The sequence below is a fragment of the Vespula vulgaris genome, chromosome 18 (genome assembly GCF_905475345.1).
Source record: "Vespula vulgaris chromosome 18, iyVesVulg1.1, whole genome shotgun sequence".
Lineage (NCBI taxonomy): Eukaryota > Metazoa > Arthropoda > Insecta > Hymenoptera > Vespidae > Vespula > Vespula vulgaris.
The window spans coordinates 4223958-4240598 of NC_066603.1; the positions used below are offsets into that span (position 1 = coordinate 4223958).

General features: G+C 25.1%; 1 protein-coding gene and 2 long non-coding RNA genes across 8 annotated transcripts; 1 reads left to right on the forward strand and 2 right to left on the reverse strand.

The window, feature by feature from the left end:
- The first annotated feature begins 1217 nt into the window (after positions 1-1217).
- On the forward strand, positions 1218-12516 carry LOC127070570 (uncharacterized). Of its 5 annotated transcripts, none has more exons than XR_007784577.1 (4): positions 1218-2074; positions 2260-2470; positions 5289-6968; positions 12438-12516. It is a non-coding gene; the product is annotated as an uncharacterized LOC127070570 (long non-coding RNA). The 5 variants fall into 5 exon arrangements; XR_007784576.1 differs by lacking the exon at positions 12438-12516 and adding an exon at positions 9170-11877 and having other exon boundaries at positions 1219-2074; XR_007784575.1 differs by lacking the exons at positions 5289-6968; positions 12438-12516 and adding an exon at positions 2819-3286 and having other exon boundaries at positions 1244-1419; positions 1558-2074.
- On the reverse strand, positions 3272-6876 carry LOC127070569 (haloacid dehalogenase-like hydrolase domain-containing 5). 2 transcript variants are annotated; one of them, XM_051008698.1, is made up of 3 exons: positions 6728-6876; positions 5137-5954; positions 3272-5062 (listed from the first exon to the last, which is right to left on the reverse strand). In XM_051008698.1, exons 1-3 carry the CDS (start codon positions 6773-6775, stop codon positions 4750-4752), a joined length of 1179 nt encoding a protein of 392 aa, XP_050864655.1. In that variant the 5' UTR covers positions 6776-6876; the 3' UTR covers positions 3272-4749. The 2 variants fall into 2 exon arrangements, with proteins under 2 accessions (XP_050864655.1, XP_050864654.1); XM_051008697.1 differs by lacking the exon at positions 6728-6876 and adding an exon at positions 6108-6254.
- A 50-nt stretch (positions 12517-12566) lies between the features above and the next one.
- LOC127070573 (uncharacterized) lies at positions 12567-15456 on the reverse strand. The gene is made up of 6 exons (XR_007784581.1): positions 15002-15456; positions 14088-14205; positions 13760-13987; positions 13497-13622; positions 12869-13013; positions 12567-12684 (listed from the first exon to the last, which is right to left on the reverse strand). It is a non-coding gene; the product is annotated as an uncharacterized LOC127070573 (long non-coding RNA).
- Between the last annotated feature and the right edge of the window lie 1185 nt (positions 15457-16641).

The window sequence follows — 16641 nt, forward strand, 5'->3', positions numbered from 1 at the left end:
TTTGTAGATTAAAGCAGACATTCATTAATTTAATATATTCGTAAAAATTTTAAACAATTTTTCTATTTTACTATTGAAAAGTATATTATAGCTTTTGAAATTTCTTTAGCTATGATAACCTGTTTGCTAAGGTGGGACGAAAAGTGAAACGCTTTCCTGACAAAGAACCCAGTAGTGGAGAGAAGGAGAAACATTCCTACTCTCTATTTCGCACGTCACACGCTTGCGCAGTAGGCACTAATCGTATACATAGTAGAAATGTTCGATTCACTTTAAAAAATCGATACTTTTCAAAAATCGAAGTCGACAAATCGATTTTGCAATAATCAATCTAAAAATCATAAAGGTATATAATTTTTTATGATTTTCAAATTAATTCTCAATTTCTAAGATTTCAATTTTTAAGATATATTTTGTATAGATATGTATATATATGTGTATTTCGTCCTCTATGCCATTAGTCACAGATATGTAATTTTATAAATTTTAAACTCCATTTTTTAAAATTCTAAACATATTAAACTCTATAATTCTAAGGAAGTTTAAATTATCATTATTATCATTTTATTATCATTGTTACGTATAGATTCAATCATTTTGACATAGTTAGAAATACAAAAAAATATTCGTATTAATTTTTAACCGCAAATTAGAAATTTACATATTTATTGGTTGCAATTTATAGGTTTAAGGGTGATATTATACACACAAATATATACATACGTGATAAAAATGATTAAAACAGTAATATTTTTAAACATTTTATAGTTGAATAAAAAAATATTTATTTCATATCATATCAATAAACAACATTTGTTTTAAGGTAAAGCAGTCAAAAAAATATTTAAGTATTTGAATTTCAATTGTCATTACAATAACTTTAAAAATAATAAATACTATGTATTAAATGAATTATTAGTAAGAACACACTTCTGTTGTTGATTATTGTCTAAAAATTAACGAATTGTTTAATTAACCTTTTCGTTGATAACAAATTAATTTTTTAACAGAAAAAGCATCAATTATCATTCTTTAACATTCAATTAAATAATTACGATGACAAAATTTCCTTAGAATAGAAACAAAAATTAAAGAAGAAAAAATTTTGATTTTCGATTCTTAGGGTAAAAAATTGAATAATAAAAAATCGATTCAAAAGATCGATCTTATAACCAAAAGATCTCATTTAACACTTGAAGATTATCAGACATAAAATTCCATGTAGACGTAAGATATAAGCGTAAGGAAAACCAGTCGAGTATTGGATTTTTCATAACTTCCACTTTTGTGGAAAATAAAACTTAAAACGTAACATCAAAAAATTTCATAAGAATGAAATTTGTACGGTATAGGTCTTCTAGACAACCAATCACAAGTCACGACAGATTATGCGCTTTAATTTGAAATTTAATGCTGAAAGTTAGTGAGGTTATATGTTTACGAAATTTATCTTAGAAATATGAGTGATCATAATTAATATTGTAAAATGGTTAATAATTTTGGAAATGAACTTTAATTAAGAAAAGAAAAAACTTAGTTAAACATAATACGTTTTAGGGCATGAAATTTGTCACTGTTTAGAAAATGTGTATGGCCAGCCTGATACGTAATATAGGCTGAAGCAATGTATTATATATTGACAAGCATTCATTGAAAAGTATGAAATCTTTTGGATTTTAATATAATGTGAACTTTAATATGGCAAAACAAAAGAGCAGCCAATGTATTTGAGCGTTTCGAAAATGACCAAAGGTTAATAAACCACCGAAAAAACTTCCAAAAAATGGATTGGAAAGAAAGTGTCTACCGAGCCAGAAAAAAAGCATTGAAGGCGTGCAAAATTTAACAATATAACCTTCCAACTACATTAAATATGTGTGGATCAAGTATATATAATCTAATTGTACCATTCACTAGTATGGATGATTTACAAGATTCGAAGGTATCTGCTACAAGTAAGGATTTATTTATTGGTTTGGTTGAACCTAATGAATATAATTTTTTTATAAAGATGGGTAAATGGTGCTATCTGTATAACAGAAAAGCATCAAAAGCAGAATATTTCATTATACAGGTAAGAGAATAAGAAATGCTCATATTATTTGATAAATTTCTTGTAATAAATAACTGAAAATAATGTATAATCAATTGTGGTTTTCTAAAAGATTTAACTATATAACAAAAATGGTTAATCGTTCGAGGATTGAGCTTTAATAATGATATATCATGTATTTATATCTGTTCTATCTATTTTGTTAGAATGGACATCAATAGATATAATACTTTTGGAAGAAGTAAATCTGTAATTAACCTAAAGCAGTTCCTTTAATGTTTATGACATATCATTTTGTCATAAAAGAAGAAGTTGATGATTTGTCATCGGAAATGTCATCAAAGCAAACATGATTCTAAATGATAATTTTGGATCATGTTGAATATATTTTGTCAGATATTGAAAACAAAGTTAAAGGTAAATTTAAAAGTATTTAACATTCAAAATGTTTTTATTTATTTTTGTTTTTGAGTGCAATTTATAATTTTATTTATATGCTATTCTTATGTATATTTGTAACAATTATATATTCCAGTTTTATATTTAACTATTTAAACAAAACATCTTCCATAAAGTAATTTTTCTGTCTCATTTCATTGGTAATCCTTTTACTTATTAGTATTGACAACATGGTCTTATTACATATACTATTATAAATAATTACTAAATTATTATATATTAACAAATTATACATATATACATATGGATATGCTAACTTAATATAGTAAATAAATAAAAGCTTATATACAACATAAAATTTTATAGATTCCACAATGACAAAACTTTCTACAGAGAAAATCCAAGAATATAGAGCATAAAAAAATTCAAAGAAAATTAAAAATCCACTAAAAATAGCAATAGAATGTAAATGAGAACATAAAGCAAGCAAAAAGATTTTGAAGTCTACTATCATTCTTAATAATGATTCAACAAAATTTTTCCCCAATTAGTGTTTTATTGAATTAAGATGTGTGCATAGTAAATCGTGAATTATTATTTCAACCTGATACTATCGACCATTTTTCAATCATTCAGAACTATCAAGATTTAATAATAATTTGAGTGCTCATCAAGTCAACATGTGTAAATTTAATTCATCTGTATCTTATAGTCATGACCATTACCATAGTAATGCTCATAAAGAGTTCATTTCCATATCCTATGGCTTTCATAAAGGATAAAGGTAGAAGAAGAAAGGTATAATAAATAAAAATACAATTTACTAAAATACATTCTAATTTGTTCCATAAAAGTCACAGGTTCTATCGAGAGAAATTTTTATAAATCAAGAGATCTAGCTAAAAAGAAAATATCTTTTATTGAACCATAATGTTCTATGCATATCGTTAACTCTTCACATATGTTCGCTAGTAAGATTTTTCATTCATAATACATTATTATATAGATTGGACTTCTTAAAGAAACTTTTTATGTGTACCGATCATAATAGCAAGATGAAAAAATGAATTATTAACTTTAATACATATTACTGATTCTACTAAAATAATTTTCATTTTTTGAAACATACTTTAACGTTATATACGAATTTATATGTTCTGTTAAGCAAGTTATAATGTACGATTTATATTTAATAAACTTGCTATTTTTATAGTAAAACCAAGAACTCTAAAATACGCACATGCGTGTATATGTTTTATGAAAAATTATGAAATAAGAAAAAACAATTTGCCTCTTTTTTCTCTCAACTTTTCTAATAGCAACAATAATACAGTTATCTGCAACAATGTATAACAGTTTTTCAATCGTTTGATAGTGATGTAACGTATATTAAAATCTGTATTTCATAGAAATTATGAATACTAGAATGCCCATTATTTTACAATAATGTTAAAAACAACATAAAAGCTGTTCAGTAAGACTAGATTGGTTTAATGCCATTTTAGCAATACATACTACAGTTTATATAAATGTGAAGTCCAACTTCTTTTTACCTATTAATGATGCACTACATACAACTACATAACTTGCATAATTTCATTTTGATAAAGCTTGTACTCAATGATATTCGAATCAATTTTATACATAATTATAACAACTCTGATTATTGAAAGATTGATGAGCATTTGGCATATAATGAGCATAAATTAAATCTCCTAGTTAAGTTAAAATAAAATTAGTACAAATATATCATATTTGTTACTGATTATAATTAGAGGACTACAATTCAGTAACTGTAACTTAATTGAGTGTGCGCAAAACATATTTTTGTACAGATCATATATTCTTAGACTTATATGCTAGTCATGAAGTGCATTCCTACTATATTTATGAATTATATAAATCAATAGAATTTGCAATTTTTTATCTAGAAATTATAGTGTCTCTAATGTTTATTTATTTAGTACCTTTTGCATGGAATTATAGATCTTGTGATATAATGAATGTATTGACTTGATAGTAATTTCAGTCAATTAAAGTAGTCATCTTTATCTTTTTTCTTTTCGGGTACAATAGCTAAAAAATATCAAAAGACACTTAAGAAATCATGGTAAATATTGAATCTATGTACCCTTAGCCTTTTTCTCTTAACAAATTTATATTGCTTTGGAACATTGCCTTTGAAAAGGACTTGTATTATCTAATTATGAACTAATGTATTAATTATATCACCAATACATTAGTTTTTGTATCATCAAATCTTTAATTGGAAGATAGAGATAATGAAACAAATTACTTCAATCAAATTTTTCCTCTTTAAATACAAGGTCAATCGCATCACCAACATGATCAACAATAAAAGCTGGTTTACATAAGCCATCCTCTATGGGTAAAAAATCTCTAGGACTATGTTCCGTTATAAATTGCGAATTTCGTTGATGTACACCAGTTTCAACTAAAATACTAATACAAGCTTTCGCACTAGGTCCTTTCATATTTTTTCCTAACAATCTTTCTAAGCTACGAGATTTAGTACCTTCACCAGCTTCATAATGAGATAAATACTTATCATAAAGATTTGCACCAAAAATATCTGTATTAATGTTATCTCTGAAATAGAATTTGAGTATGAATAATTTGTTGGCATATCGCATCATAAATATGAAACAATTTATAAATCTTACCCAATGGCATAAATGGTTTTAATATCATGTTCTATTCCAATGCTTTTAGCATGTTCTATCAGCATATGGCTTGCGTGATAATATGTAATTTCATTAGGTTTTCCAACTAGAGCAGTATACAATAATTCTTTTCCTGTTACTTTTTTGTACAGTTGTTCGAGACACAATAGAAAAGCACCATGGCCATACCTAGGAATTGGTGCTTCTGATACCCATAATAAATCCATATTACATGCCAAAACTGGAATGTGTGGATATGGAATGTCACTGGGCAATTTACTTGGCATTCCATTAGTCATTAAAAGATCCACTATGAGTTGCAACGGAGTTTCCCAAGATATTGGTTCACTGAATAACAGGATACCTTCTATTTTTGGAAAATTAGAATCTATTGGTCCACACTGTGGATTTCTCTTTAACATATTGACATAATCCAAACTTGGAAAATTTTTCACGAGTTCTTCGATCGTCATAGTTTTCTTAAAACCCAACTCTTTGGCTATTTCTCTGACTGGACCTTGTCCTGATATAAGAACATGCTTGTCATGAAGGTCATGAAACATTTGCAATGGAGAATGAGCTAAGATAACTTGTGATTCTGATATTTCAAATCCAATCCATTTGGATAAATCGGCTGCTTTTTGACTACGTAAAGCATTTCCACTGTTTGTAACAAAGACAGTAGGAACACGAAATTTGCCATCCTCTCCTCTAAGTTTTTTAAAGGATTCTACAACTGGTGGTAAAACATTTTTACCACGTACTATAACTCCATCGATGTCAAATAATAAACCAAACTTTGGTTTAGTGCTTAAGTTCTGAAAATAAAATAAATAGATAAATTTTATATAACATCTTAGAAGTTATGATTATTTTGCTCAGATTGCATTGTATTTATATCATGCTTTATGTCAGAATAAGACTTTGAAATACATTTCAATGCCACTGAGTAAATATAAAAATATACTTACCTTGTTGGTAAAGACATTAGGTAAGTATATTTTTATACCAAATGGCGAAATACATACAGTGTGTGTGTATATATACATTCGAACACGCGCGCGCGCACGCACACTCACACACAGAGTATAATCAAAGTCCAAAAGACCCATGCACATTTTTACAAATAGAAAAGATAATAGATTTTTAAATCTTAAAGAACTAAATAGGTCATTATGTCAGTAATTCTACTTGTATTTTATCACTTTTACTTTATTATACATTTTGTTGTTACAATATTGTTACAAAACAATGCTATATATATTAAAATACAATATAAAGAAATAAAAGTAAACAATTAAAAAGATAAAAGACATTCAAATATAAAATAAGAAAGAAAGATAACATAATGATGCATAAATAAAGATAAAAAACGAACGAATATTACAGAATAATACAAATAAAATTACTCGAAATGATTGAAGAGAAGCTAATTTCAAATAACGATATGATACTTGTATCATATTGATTGGATATATTGTTCGGAAAAGCCAAAAAATTAAAAAAAAAAAACAAGCGAATGTATGTACTGTGTAAATTCAAGGGTAGGGCAGGAGACGAAACAAATTGAATGATGACAACGTAAACTTACTCTGACTCCGAAAGCCCTCGCGATACCCGATCGTAATAATATTTTCATTATTACTAATTTAATCACAACAATTAAAAAATAAAAAACGAGAGCTTATGAGTATCTAAAAATTTCTTTTTATATGTTTAACTTTCAAACACTACGTTGCGTAGATGTATTATTCATAGTGCCAAAGTGTTTTGAGGTTATAGTCGATCTACAAAATCAACCAAACTTACGCTACGTTGTGATCGTAGTTTTCGTGAGTACCGTAAGAGTGTATTTTCTCAATATATATGTAAGAAGCATATTCGAATATAGCACGAATCATACGCAATATTTTTTAAGAGTTTAAACGAAAACATTCTCTTCAGGGAATATTATAGAAAATGGACATAATAAAACAAATGAAATATGAAAATATGCATAATATAGAAAATGAATCAAATGATTAGTAATAAATTAAAAATGTTGAAGTTCTTATCAAATTCCATTGATATCTTATAAACATCTTATAAAGAAATGAGATTGACTTTTCTAAAATTATGCAATCTGTTTTAAAGGTTTTTTATTCGTACATATTCATATGTAACTTAAAGTAACTTAAAATTTATTATGAAATATATGTGCATACATTATACATGACAATAGTTTTAGAAAAATGGAAACAATTGATATCTTAATAATGGTTGCATGAATTTTTTTCTATAACTCTATTCTTTATTTATATTTGTAGATGAATTATTATTTATATTGTATATATAGTATATATATATTTATAATTTAAAAAATTAGCATCTCAATAATATTAAAAAAGGTAAAAAGTATATTTTACTTCTGACTTTACTGGCTTTGAAGAAAGATAAGAAGTATATTTTTTTATAGATAAATATATATTGTTATATATTTAAATACATATAATTTTCGCATATCTATAAATATATATCATATATATTATTATATATATGTTATATATTTACTTTTTAATTATGGATGATAATACATGAATGTCATTCTACATACTATAAGAGCATGTTTGATATGCTTCATGATGTTCATTATAAATACATTCTTTGTTATGCAAAATGACAAGCGTATGATTGTACCTCAGAATTTAAATTAAAAGTAATAATGATTTTAATTAATAAATATTGTTATCAACTGAAAGAATGGTCAATTATGATAGAATAGAATGAATAGAATAAAATTGGTAGAATAACATAAAATGAAAAAATATGTTTAAAATATACACAGTATTAATTCCAGAATAAAATTTTGATTTAACTTGTAAGAGTATTAATGAAGTAATATTACAAGTGTATATTACTTTATTAATATGTTAACTAAGGAACAAGGTAATTTGTCACAAAGATTTAAATTTCTCTATGATAAAAAAATAAATAAATCATTTATTTTGCACTTCTATTAAAGAAGCATTATATTACTTAATTCTTCTTTTCTCAATGCATTAATTTATTCAAAGTTTTCTATTTTTATCTGTTCCATTTTATTTTTTAATTAAAATAAATTTCATATATCCATATTGACTAAATTCATATTGACTGAAAATCTCCTTAGTTAAATTAAAAGTTAGTAATTAATAAGTGGGCAGCCAGTTAATCTTTGATTTTATAAAGACTTCATTTTTTACAGAAAGGCAAAAAAATAACTTATTAACATCATTTACTCTATTACTATTTAAAACCTCAATTTGAAATGTATTGTCCTTTGCAATATATAACATTTTATAGAGAAATATATTATATTTTGTTTATTATTAATTGTATTAACTCCAGATTGAATTGCATTAATCAAACTAATCCATCTTTTAATCAATGTTATACTGTACATATTCCCTATATTATGTCTGTTAAAATCAGTTTGCGAACAGCTTATAAAGATCTTAGCCAAGATTGAGTAAATCTCTAGTTAAGAAATTAGAAGATTACATATCAATTTCACTTCCATTATTATCCAAAATATCGGAGAAAATAATTTTAACTAGGCTCTAAGCTATCATTACAGAAAAAATTTTATACCGTCACACCAATTTGGTTTTCAAAAAAAAACATGCCACAATTGAACAAGTTCACAGACTTACCAATAAAATCGCTGAAGCTCTTGAACACAAACAGTTACTGTGTGGCTATATTTCTAGATGTAGAGAAAGCTTTTGATAAGGTCTGGCATGAAGGTTTGCTATATAAGATGAAATTCAAATTTCCCATTAAGCGATAAAGACTGGCATTCCACATGACAGTATTCTAGGGGTTACTCTATACATTCTCTACAAGGCCAATATCTCTATTACACCAAATACAACATTATTTACATTTGCTGTAACTATTTTAGCTATGTATGAAGATCTTGTGAAAGATAATACAAACCCATATCAAGTGACTAAAAAAATAGAAGATAACCATAAATACGGATAAATACAACCATATCACCTTCACATTACAGAAAGGAGCTTCACCATACATCACACTGAACCACCTCGTAATAGCGCAAACGAAATCCATCAAATATCTTGGGCTGCCACTTGGACTCTAAACTTACTTAAAAACAGTGTATATATATATATATATATATATATATATATATATATATATATATACACATATATATATATATAAAATGTATGTATGGCTTACCAGTAAACATTCTAAATTATCACCTAAAAATATACTATTGCTATATAAAGCAATAATTAAACCTATTTGGACTTACGGTATACAACTTTGGGGTATGGTAGCCAAGAGTCATATTCAAAAGTTAGAATCACTACAAGCTATAATCTTTAGTACGTTTATTATGCTCTATGGTACATATACAATAACGATATTCATAAAGATCTAAACATGTTATCGATTTCTGACGAAATTAGGGGACTATGTGAAATTTATAAAAATTGACTTGAACAACATCACAACGCTACTGCAAAAGAACTATACTCCTTCGAACAACTTTGAATAACATAGAAGACTATGTAAGAAACATTCCATTGATCTACTACATAGTCTATAAACATCATTAAACTATACTATCATAACTGTACCTAGCATATATATTTTATGCTTCTCCATGGGTTAAGTGTTATAATCAACTGTTAAAATAATTTACTGAATGTCCTAGCTGGACAAATTGTAAAGAATAGTGGTCGAAACAAAAAAAAAATTATTTATATGAATAGTAACAATTTATTATTTAAGAATTAGTAACAATTTAATGTTTAAGAATGTGCGCGCGCGTGTGTCTATAATTTATATATATGCATAGAATATTTTCTAAAAAGAGAGAAAGAGAAAACGAGATTTTTTAAAAGTAATTTCCATGAAGAAATCTTTCTTAAATAAGAACTAGAATAAGTATTATAAGTATTTGTATTTCTAATTTTATATCATAGTAAATATAATTAAGCATTAATATTTTGTATTGTATATATTTAATATTTGATGGATTATAACGATAATGTTATAGTTTCTAATTTTATCCTTAAGAACATTGTGTGTAGAACAACTTAATATTCTTATTTTTCTAATATACATAAAAAAGAATCAATAATAATTAAAAATATATATTCACTTATATTAAGATCTTGATTTCCATCATTATTGTTATATGTAGTGATACACATAAAAGGTGATACAAATAAAAATTGAGTAGCTCCAAGGGAGGCATATTTTGATGTTATTAGTTTTTTTGTAGGTTGATGCATAAAAATCATATGAAGGTCAACTTTGTTTCTGAAAGTGGAATCATATATTTTTTAATTTATTAATTGATATATTTATTAATAAATTTAACATTCTCAGCTCACTTTATAAAAAAATATTAATTCATATATCGAAAAATTCTTAGTTTAGGAAATATTTTAATTTAAATATTGCTAAAAAATTATCACTCTTATTACTTGTTTACTATTGTTACTCCTACTACCTTTTAGTATTTACTAAATATCATGTACATGGTTTCTTAGCAATATTAAAATTAAAATATCTCCTAAGCTAATGGTCTTTCGGCATGAATAAGTTAATAGTTTTTTATAGAGAATATAGAGATGGATTGACTAATACATTAAAGATTATATGATCCCTGTTATATTTTACAGTGTAACTGTTATATTTTACTGTATAAATATTCCTCGAAAGGAATTAGAGATTTTTTGAAGTGAAACTTATAATTTGTATGATGAAATTTGTAATTTAAGAGAGATAAATACTTTTATTTATACGTACAAGTATTAATGATGAAATGTTATAAGTTTGGTAAATTAATTCATTCTACTAGGGATTATTACTTATTTATTATTGAAGGTTCTGCTATAAGAATGGAAATAGTGAGATCTGTGGTCTTACAGAATTTTTGTAATTTTTTATATTTATAGCAGGTAAAGGTCTTGATGCAGACTTTAATTTGAAACTACAGTAACACGTACTTCTTAGCTGTGTTCAAAAAAATTGATTGATGAAAAATGCAGAGTAACTTATAACATATCTGAGGAGTAGATGTTAATCCTTTAATGTCATCTTTCTTAAATAAGAACTAGAACAATAAAAAAATATGGAAAAATTATTTTTCCTATATATATATCATATATATATATATACAAGATCTTTTTGAAACATACTTAGAATATGATGAAACTTGTCAACATATTATTACATTTATTCCACGCGTCAGCTATTTTGTTTGCAAAGATTAATGGAAACCTGCATGTAATTGAAAGAAAATAAATTTTATTTTCACTAAAATAATCAGTTTTGTTTGAAAATATTATTTCACTAATTACGGTCAAAAGTTAATTTGTTCTTTATTAAAAAATTATAAGATGCCACAGGCATTATGTAAAAAATTTATTTCACCGCAATATAATTTGACTTGCACTAATTTTATCATTGATTAAATATTGAGTTCAAACTTTGATTCTAATATTTGTTTTAAACATTTCTTCTAAATTTTCTGATTTTAAACTGATAATTCTCTCAGTCACTTTATGTACTCTTCAACTAGCTTCCCAAAACTACCTTATATCAACAAAGTATTAAAATTTTGATATGGAGATACATGATTCAATGCATAACATTCTTGTAATCGTTGGATTACAGATTTGAATCTGTCAGTACTATTCTTTTTTATTCTTCTGTTTTTTATTCATTTTAATACTTAGATAGTTTCTATGTCAAAATTACCAAATCTACATTAATTAACAAATGTTTATCATTTTTTTTATATAAAAAATACATGTCTTTTTATTTTTATAAAAGTATATTTTATGATTTTAATAAAATTTTAAATTTAAATGAGAAACATGATCGATTGTATAAAAAATATTTATTGATTTATTGATTGATAAAAAATATATATTTGTTTTTTTTTAAACCAAGTATTTCGCAAAAGTTTTTCTGTTTTACAATCTTTATTAGCAAAAGTGTTTAAAAGCTTAATGTGTTACTGATTAAATATGTAATAGAAATTTGGTTATTTTTTTATTCATGTATATTTTAAAATAAATTTTTTTTTGATAGTTTTGTAGTAACTTTTTCTATTTCTACACTGTCTTGCTTCTTCATTACACTTTATTTATTGCATATCGCTTTCATCACCACACTTTGACTCGCTGCTTCTCTCATTGCTGCTTGAATATTGCAGTGAAAAATTCTTATCAGTATTTGTTTTTACCAGTGAATTCTTATTATTCTATGGATTAAAAAATTGATTATCTTTCCAGTATCTCAATAGCCATGTTGCCTGGGATTAGACCACCCTTCCAAAATCCTGAATTGCCTTCCAAAATTCTGATAGAGGCGCTTTACAATTAAACGATGTATGTTCTGTATCCATGATGCCACAAGTCAAACTTCTGATCAATGAAATCTCATTCTACGGAGATAAGCACTGTAGCATCCTTATGTCTCATAAGAGTCTATATCAGTCAAAAATTCAGCAGAAAAGGACTAGAAAAATCTATCTGTTAACTTTAAAAGAAAAACAAAATAATAAGAAAACAAATCATTAGCAGGATGATAATTATCACTGATGGATTATAAACTATGATATATGTATATTTAAGTAAATTTATTCATTATAGAAATAATTATTTAAAAATGTATAGTTTATTTGCTTTTTCAAAATAACGTAATAAATTAGTATTAGACTTACATGCATTATTTTTTTAATTTGGAATAGTGTAATGATACAAACATATCTGCTTGAAATCTATGCATTGTATTGCAAAGATTTACTTCATAAGTTTTTTGCTCTCTATTGTTATCCAATTGTAAAGATCAAGAGCTTATTTTCATGTCTGAAAATAGATCATTTTTACGATTTGTATATAAGTAAAAAATTATTTAAAAAATCGGGCATCCTTATCTTGCACAGAAAATGTTTTTTTTTTTTTTTGTTTTGAATAAATCCTTAATTGTCAAAATTGGATAAAAATTATTATATTATATATTATACTATTATGTTCTATTCGTTATCTTTAAAAATTCAGAGTTTTGTACTATCCTAGATAATGAGAAATATAAGACTATTCAATCTTGTTGCAAAGGGGTCATTGTTATATCCCACCATCTTCTACCCACAATAAATTTAATTAATTTTATGAATACAAGCTACCTTTATAAAAATATTATATACTAATCAGATATGTTTGCCTCTAGTTCATTATTTTATGTCTATAATACTTGTATCAATTATTAAGTTATACACATGCATCGTATATATGTCACACTTATTAATTTAACATTAGGAAAAGAACAATTATTCTTTTTTGATTACTTACTTTGAATGATCACTTCTTATTCATTTGTAATCCAGCAAATATAAAATATAACATTGATATCAAACACTAAGTACTTATATTATTTCTATCAAATGTAACACATCATCATCTAATAATAAAAATAAGCTGCAATAAAATAAAAAGTGAAATGCAGTGTATGCTTATTTTGAAAGAGATAGAATAATGTATTTACAACATAAAAATATTATAAACACATTTTTCCATTGGGAAAAGATATCTGCTTAGTTATTTATGATACTTACACATAATTAGACAGCATTATTTCGAAATGAATTTGATATGATAATCTTTTTATATGTTGAATAGGATCAAATAAATTCAGCTGTTGATAATTTTAAAGGAATTTATACGATTACTGAAAAATGATTGTCCTATACAATGAAAGAAACTGCATGAAGTCAAAATCGATGATTATTTTGGGAGTTCAAATTAATTCAATATATATTCAATATACATATTTATGTCTGAATCTATATAAAGATTGAAAATTTATGATAAGACAATCTATTATTATGTTAACAAATCTATCATTATATTTTTTTAATTTTATTTTCTTACTGTTGCAGATACCTTTTATATATACATTATCCTTCGGTTCTCATCTTTATTACATATTACGCATATTTTGAATGTGGCAGATGTCATGAGTAGTATTCAATTAGTATCACCAATATGTATAGAATATAATCTAAAAAAATGCAATGATTTACTTGATATTTTTTTTTCAATATATAATTACAATCATGTTATATATGTTAGGAATATCCAGCTTACTCAATACCAACTTATTCAATGAATGATTATATTTATTATAAAGCATGTTTTCATTTTTATAAATATTTATAGATATATTTACATGTAACAAATCTGAGTAGTTATATCTATTTTAGGGAGAAGTGATATGTATTTTAAATGTTACCAGTGAAGATGCAAAAAGTATTATTTTTGCTAATAATAAGAAACATGAATCATTGATATATTTTAACAAAGAGAATGGAAAAAGTATCGCATCAATAATTTTTGGATGTAAGAAATACTACATAGATGATATTAATAAATAAATTTTTATATTACAAAAATTTATATATGTAATTTTTATATAACAAATCAAATAAATTTGGTAGTTAATATGTACTACCCTTTTATTTGTAATAGCATCTATTAAAATATAACAAAACTCTTTGGTATAAGAATTTTTATGTTACTATGAAATACTTTAATATTTGAATAAATATTAAAGTAAGTCTGATAAGAATGATGAACTTTTTATTCTTTTATGATTTTTTTGTTTTATTGTTCTTGTTTAAGCATAATGAAAAATTGAATCATTGTAGCTTGATTATCTTATAGTTAGAATAAACTATAAGATAAATTATATAAAATATATAGATAAATCATTTTTGTGGGTTAACAAAAACTATAAATGTAGATTCGAAGTGTAGAGAGAAATAATGAGACAGTATTTCTTACAGAATAATACATACATATGAATTACTAACGATTCGTTAGACACATATTCTGTAGAATGTCCTCTTTTTTGTCTTTCCAATGTTATTGTTTTCTTCCGACTGACTCATCATACTCATCTATATCTCACTCATTTATTCTCTTATATACACATCTGTTTACGCATGTAGTAATAACAATCTCGGACGAAAAATCAGTTTTTGTTATACGCCGATGTGAAACAAAAACGTCTAATTTTAAGAATCGTACATATTGTTACAAGCCGGCCTAGGGGAGTTTGGAGTAAATTCGGAGCGAGTAGAACGTTTCAAGGCATCGAGAAAATTTGACACATAACAACGGGTTGTTTGCTTTGAAGGAAACTTGATCTGAGAGGATGTGATTCACGAATGTTCCGGATATATTTTTTAAAGAAAGCTTGTAAAATTGCTAACTGTACATATGTAAGTTCTTTATTGCTATTAAAGTTTGTTCAAACACATGGTTGCACATAATAATATGTACATATATGTATATATATATATACATATATATAAATTATATAAATGTTATATATAATTCAATATTATAGATACTTTAGATAGTATATATAAAAGTTTATGCAGCATAATAGAATTTTAAATATAATATATTTAATATCTTGCAGTTTTCAAAATTTAAATGATATCGAATCATTAAAAATTTTATATATCTTTTTTTCAGTGTTTCATTCTAGTTAAACATTTTTTTATGAAAAAAGTTTTCCGTTGTAATCGTAATTTCTAAATGTTATTACTCAATAAATTTCAAATGTTCGACATGATCTATAATACCAGCGATGTTTCCTATTCTTTCTAAAAGATCTATTCCTCAATTTCATAGTGATTTACTTTTAATGAGTATCAATGTTAACAAATATTATAGCATTTTTTGTATTATACAATATTTAAGCAAAAGATTTATACCATTAAATTCTTCTTTTTATTAGCTGCAACACTGTGTAATATACTTTTTAACGTTTTGATTGATCGATTAATTGCTCAAAGAGCTCAAAGAGCGAAAATGCTCAAAAGAATATTGATGACCTCGTATTTAATGTACTCGACACCATGATGTATAGAAGTAAAATAAAAATGGTAGTGTATATTCCAAATTAATAAACGATTAATTTTTCAAACTTGAATCTTAATTAGAATTTAAATGTAATTGCAAAAAGAATAAATTAGTTGATTATATTCGTTTATATCGATAAAGTAAAAAAAAAAAATTGATAAAATTTTAGTCTCAACCTTTAATTCCCCAAATTACAAATCTAGATACTTACCTATATGATGCTACTCATTGCTTATAAGATCCCTAAATCTTTAGTGTATAAAATATAAAAGAAACTATATATCTTTTTTCTAAATTTTAATAATATCTTAGAAATAGATCGTTTTCTGATATAAATGGCTAAACATATATTATATATATATTTTCACCATAGAATCATCTACCAAAACTCTTTAAAATAACCAAGTTAAAATAATCAGAAACTCTGGGTATTATCAATTTATGTACTCAAATAAGCAGGCAATCGTTTACAATACAATAACACTACTTAAGCATGTATATAAAAATCAGTAATGATTCCTTTTCTTTTGGTGCAGATGTGGAAATGAAATTTTTTTACGAAACT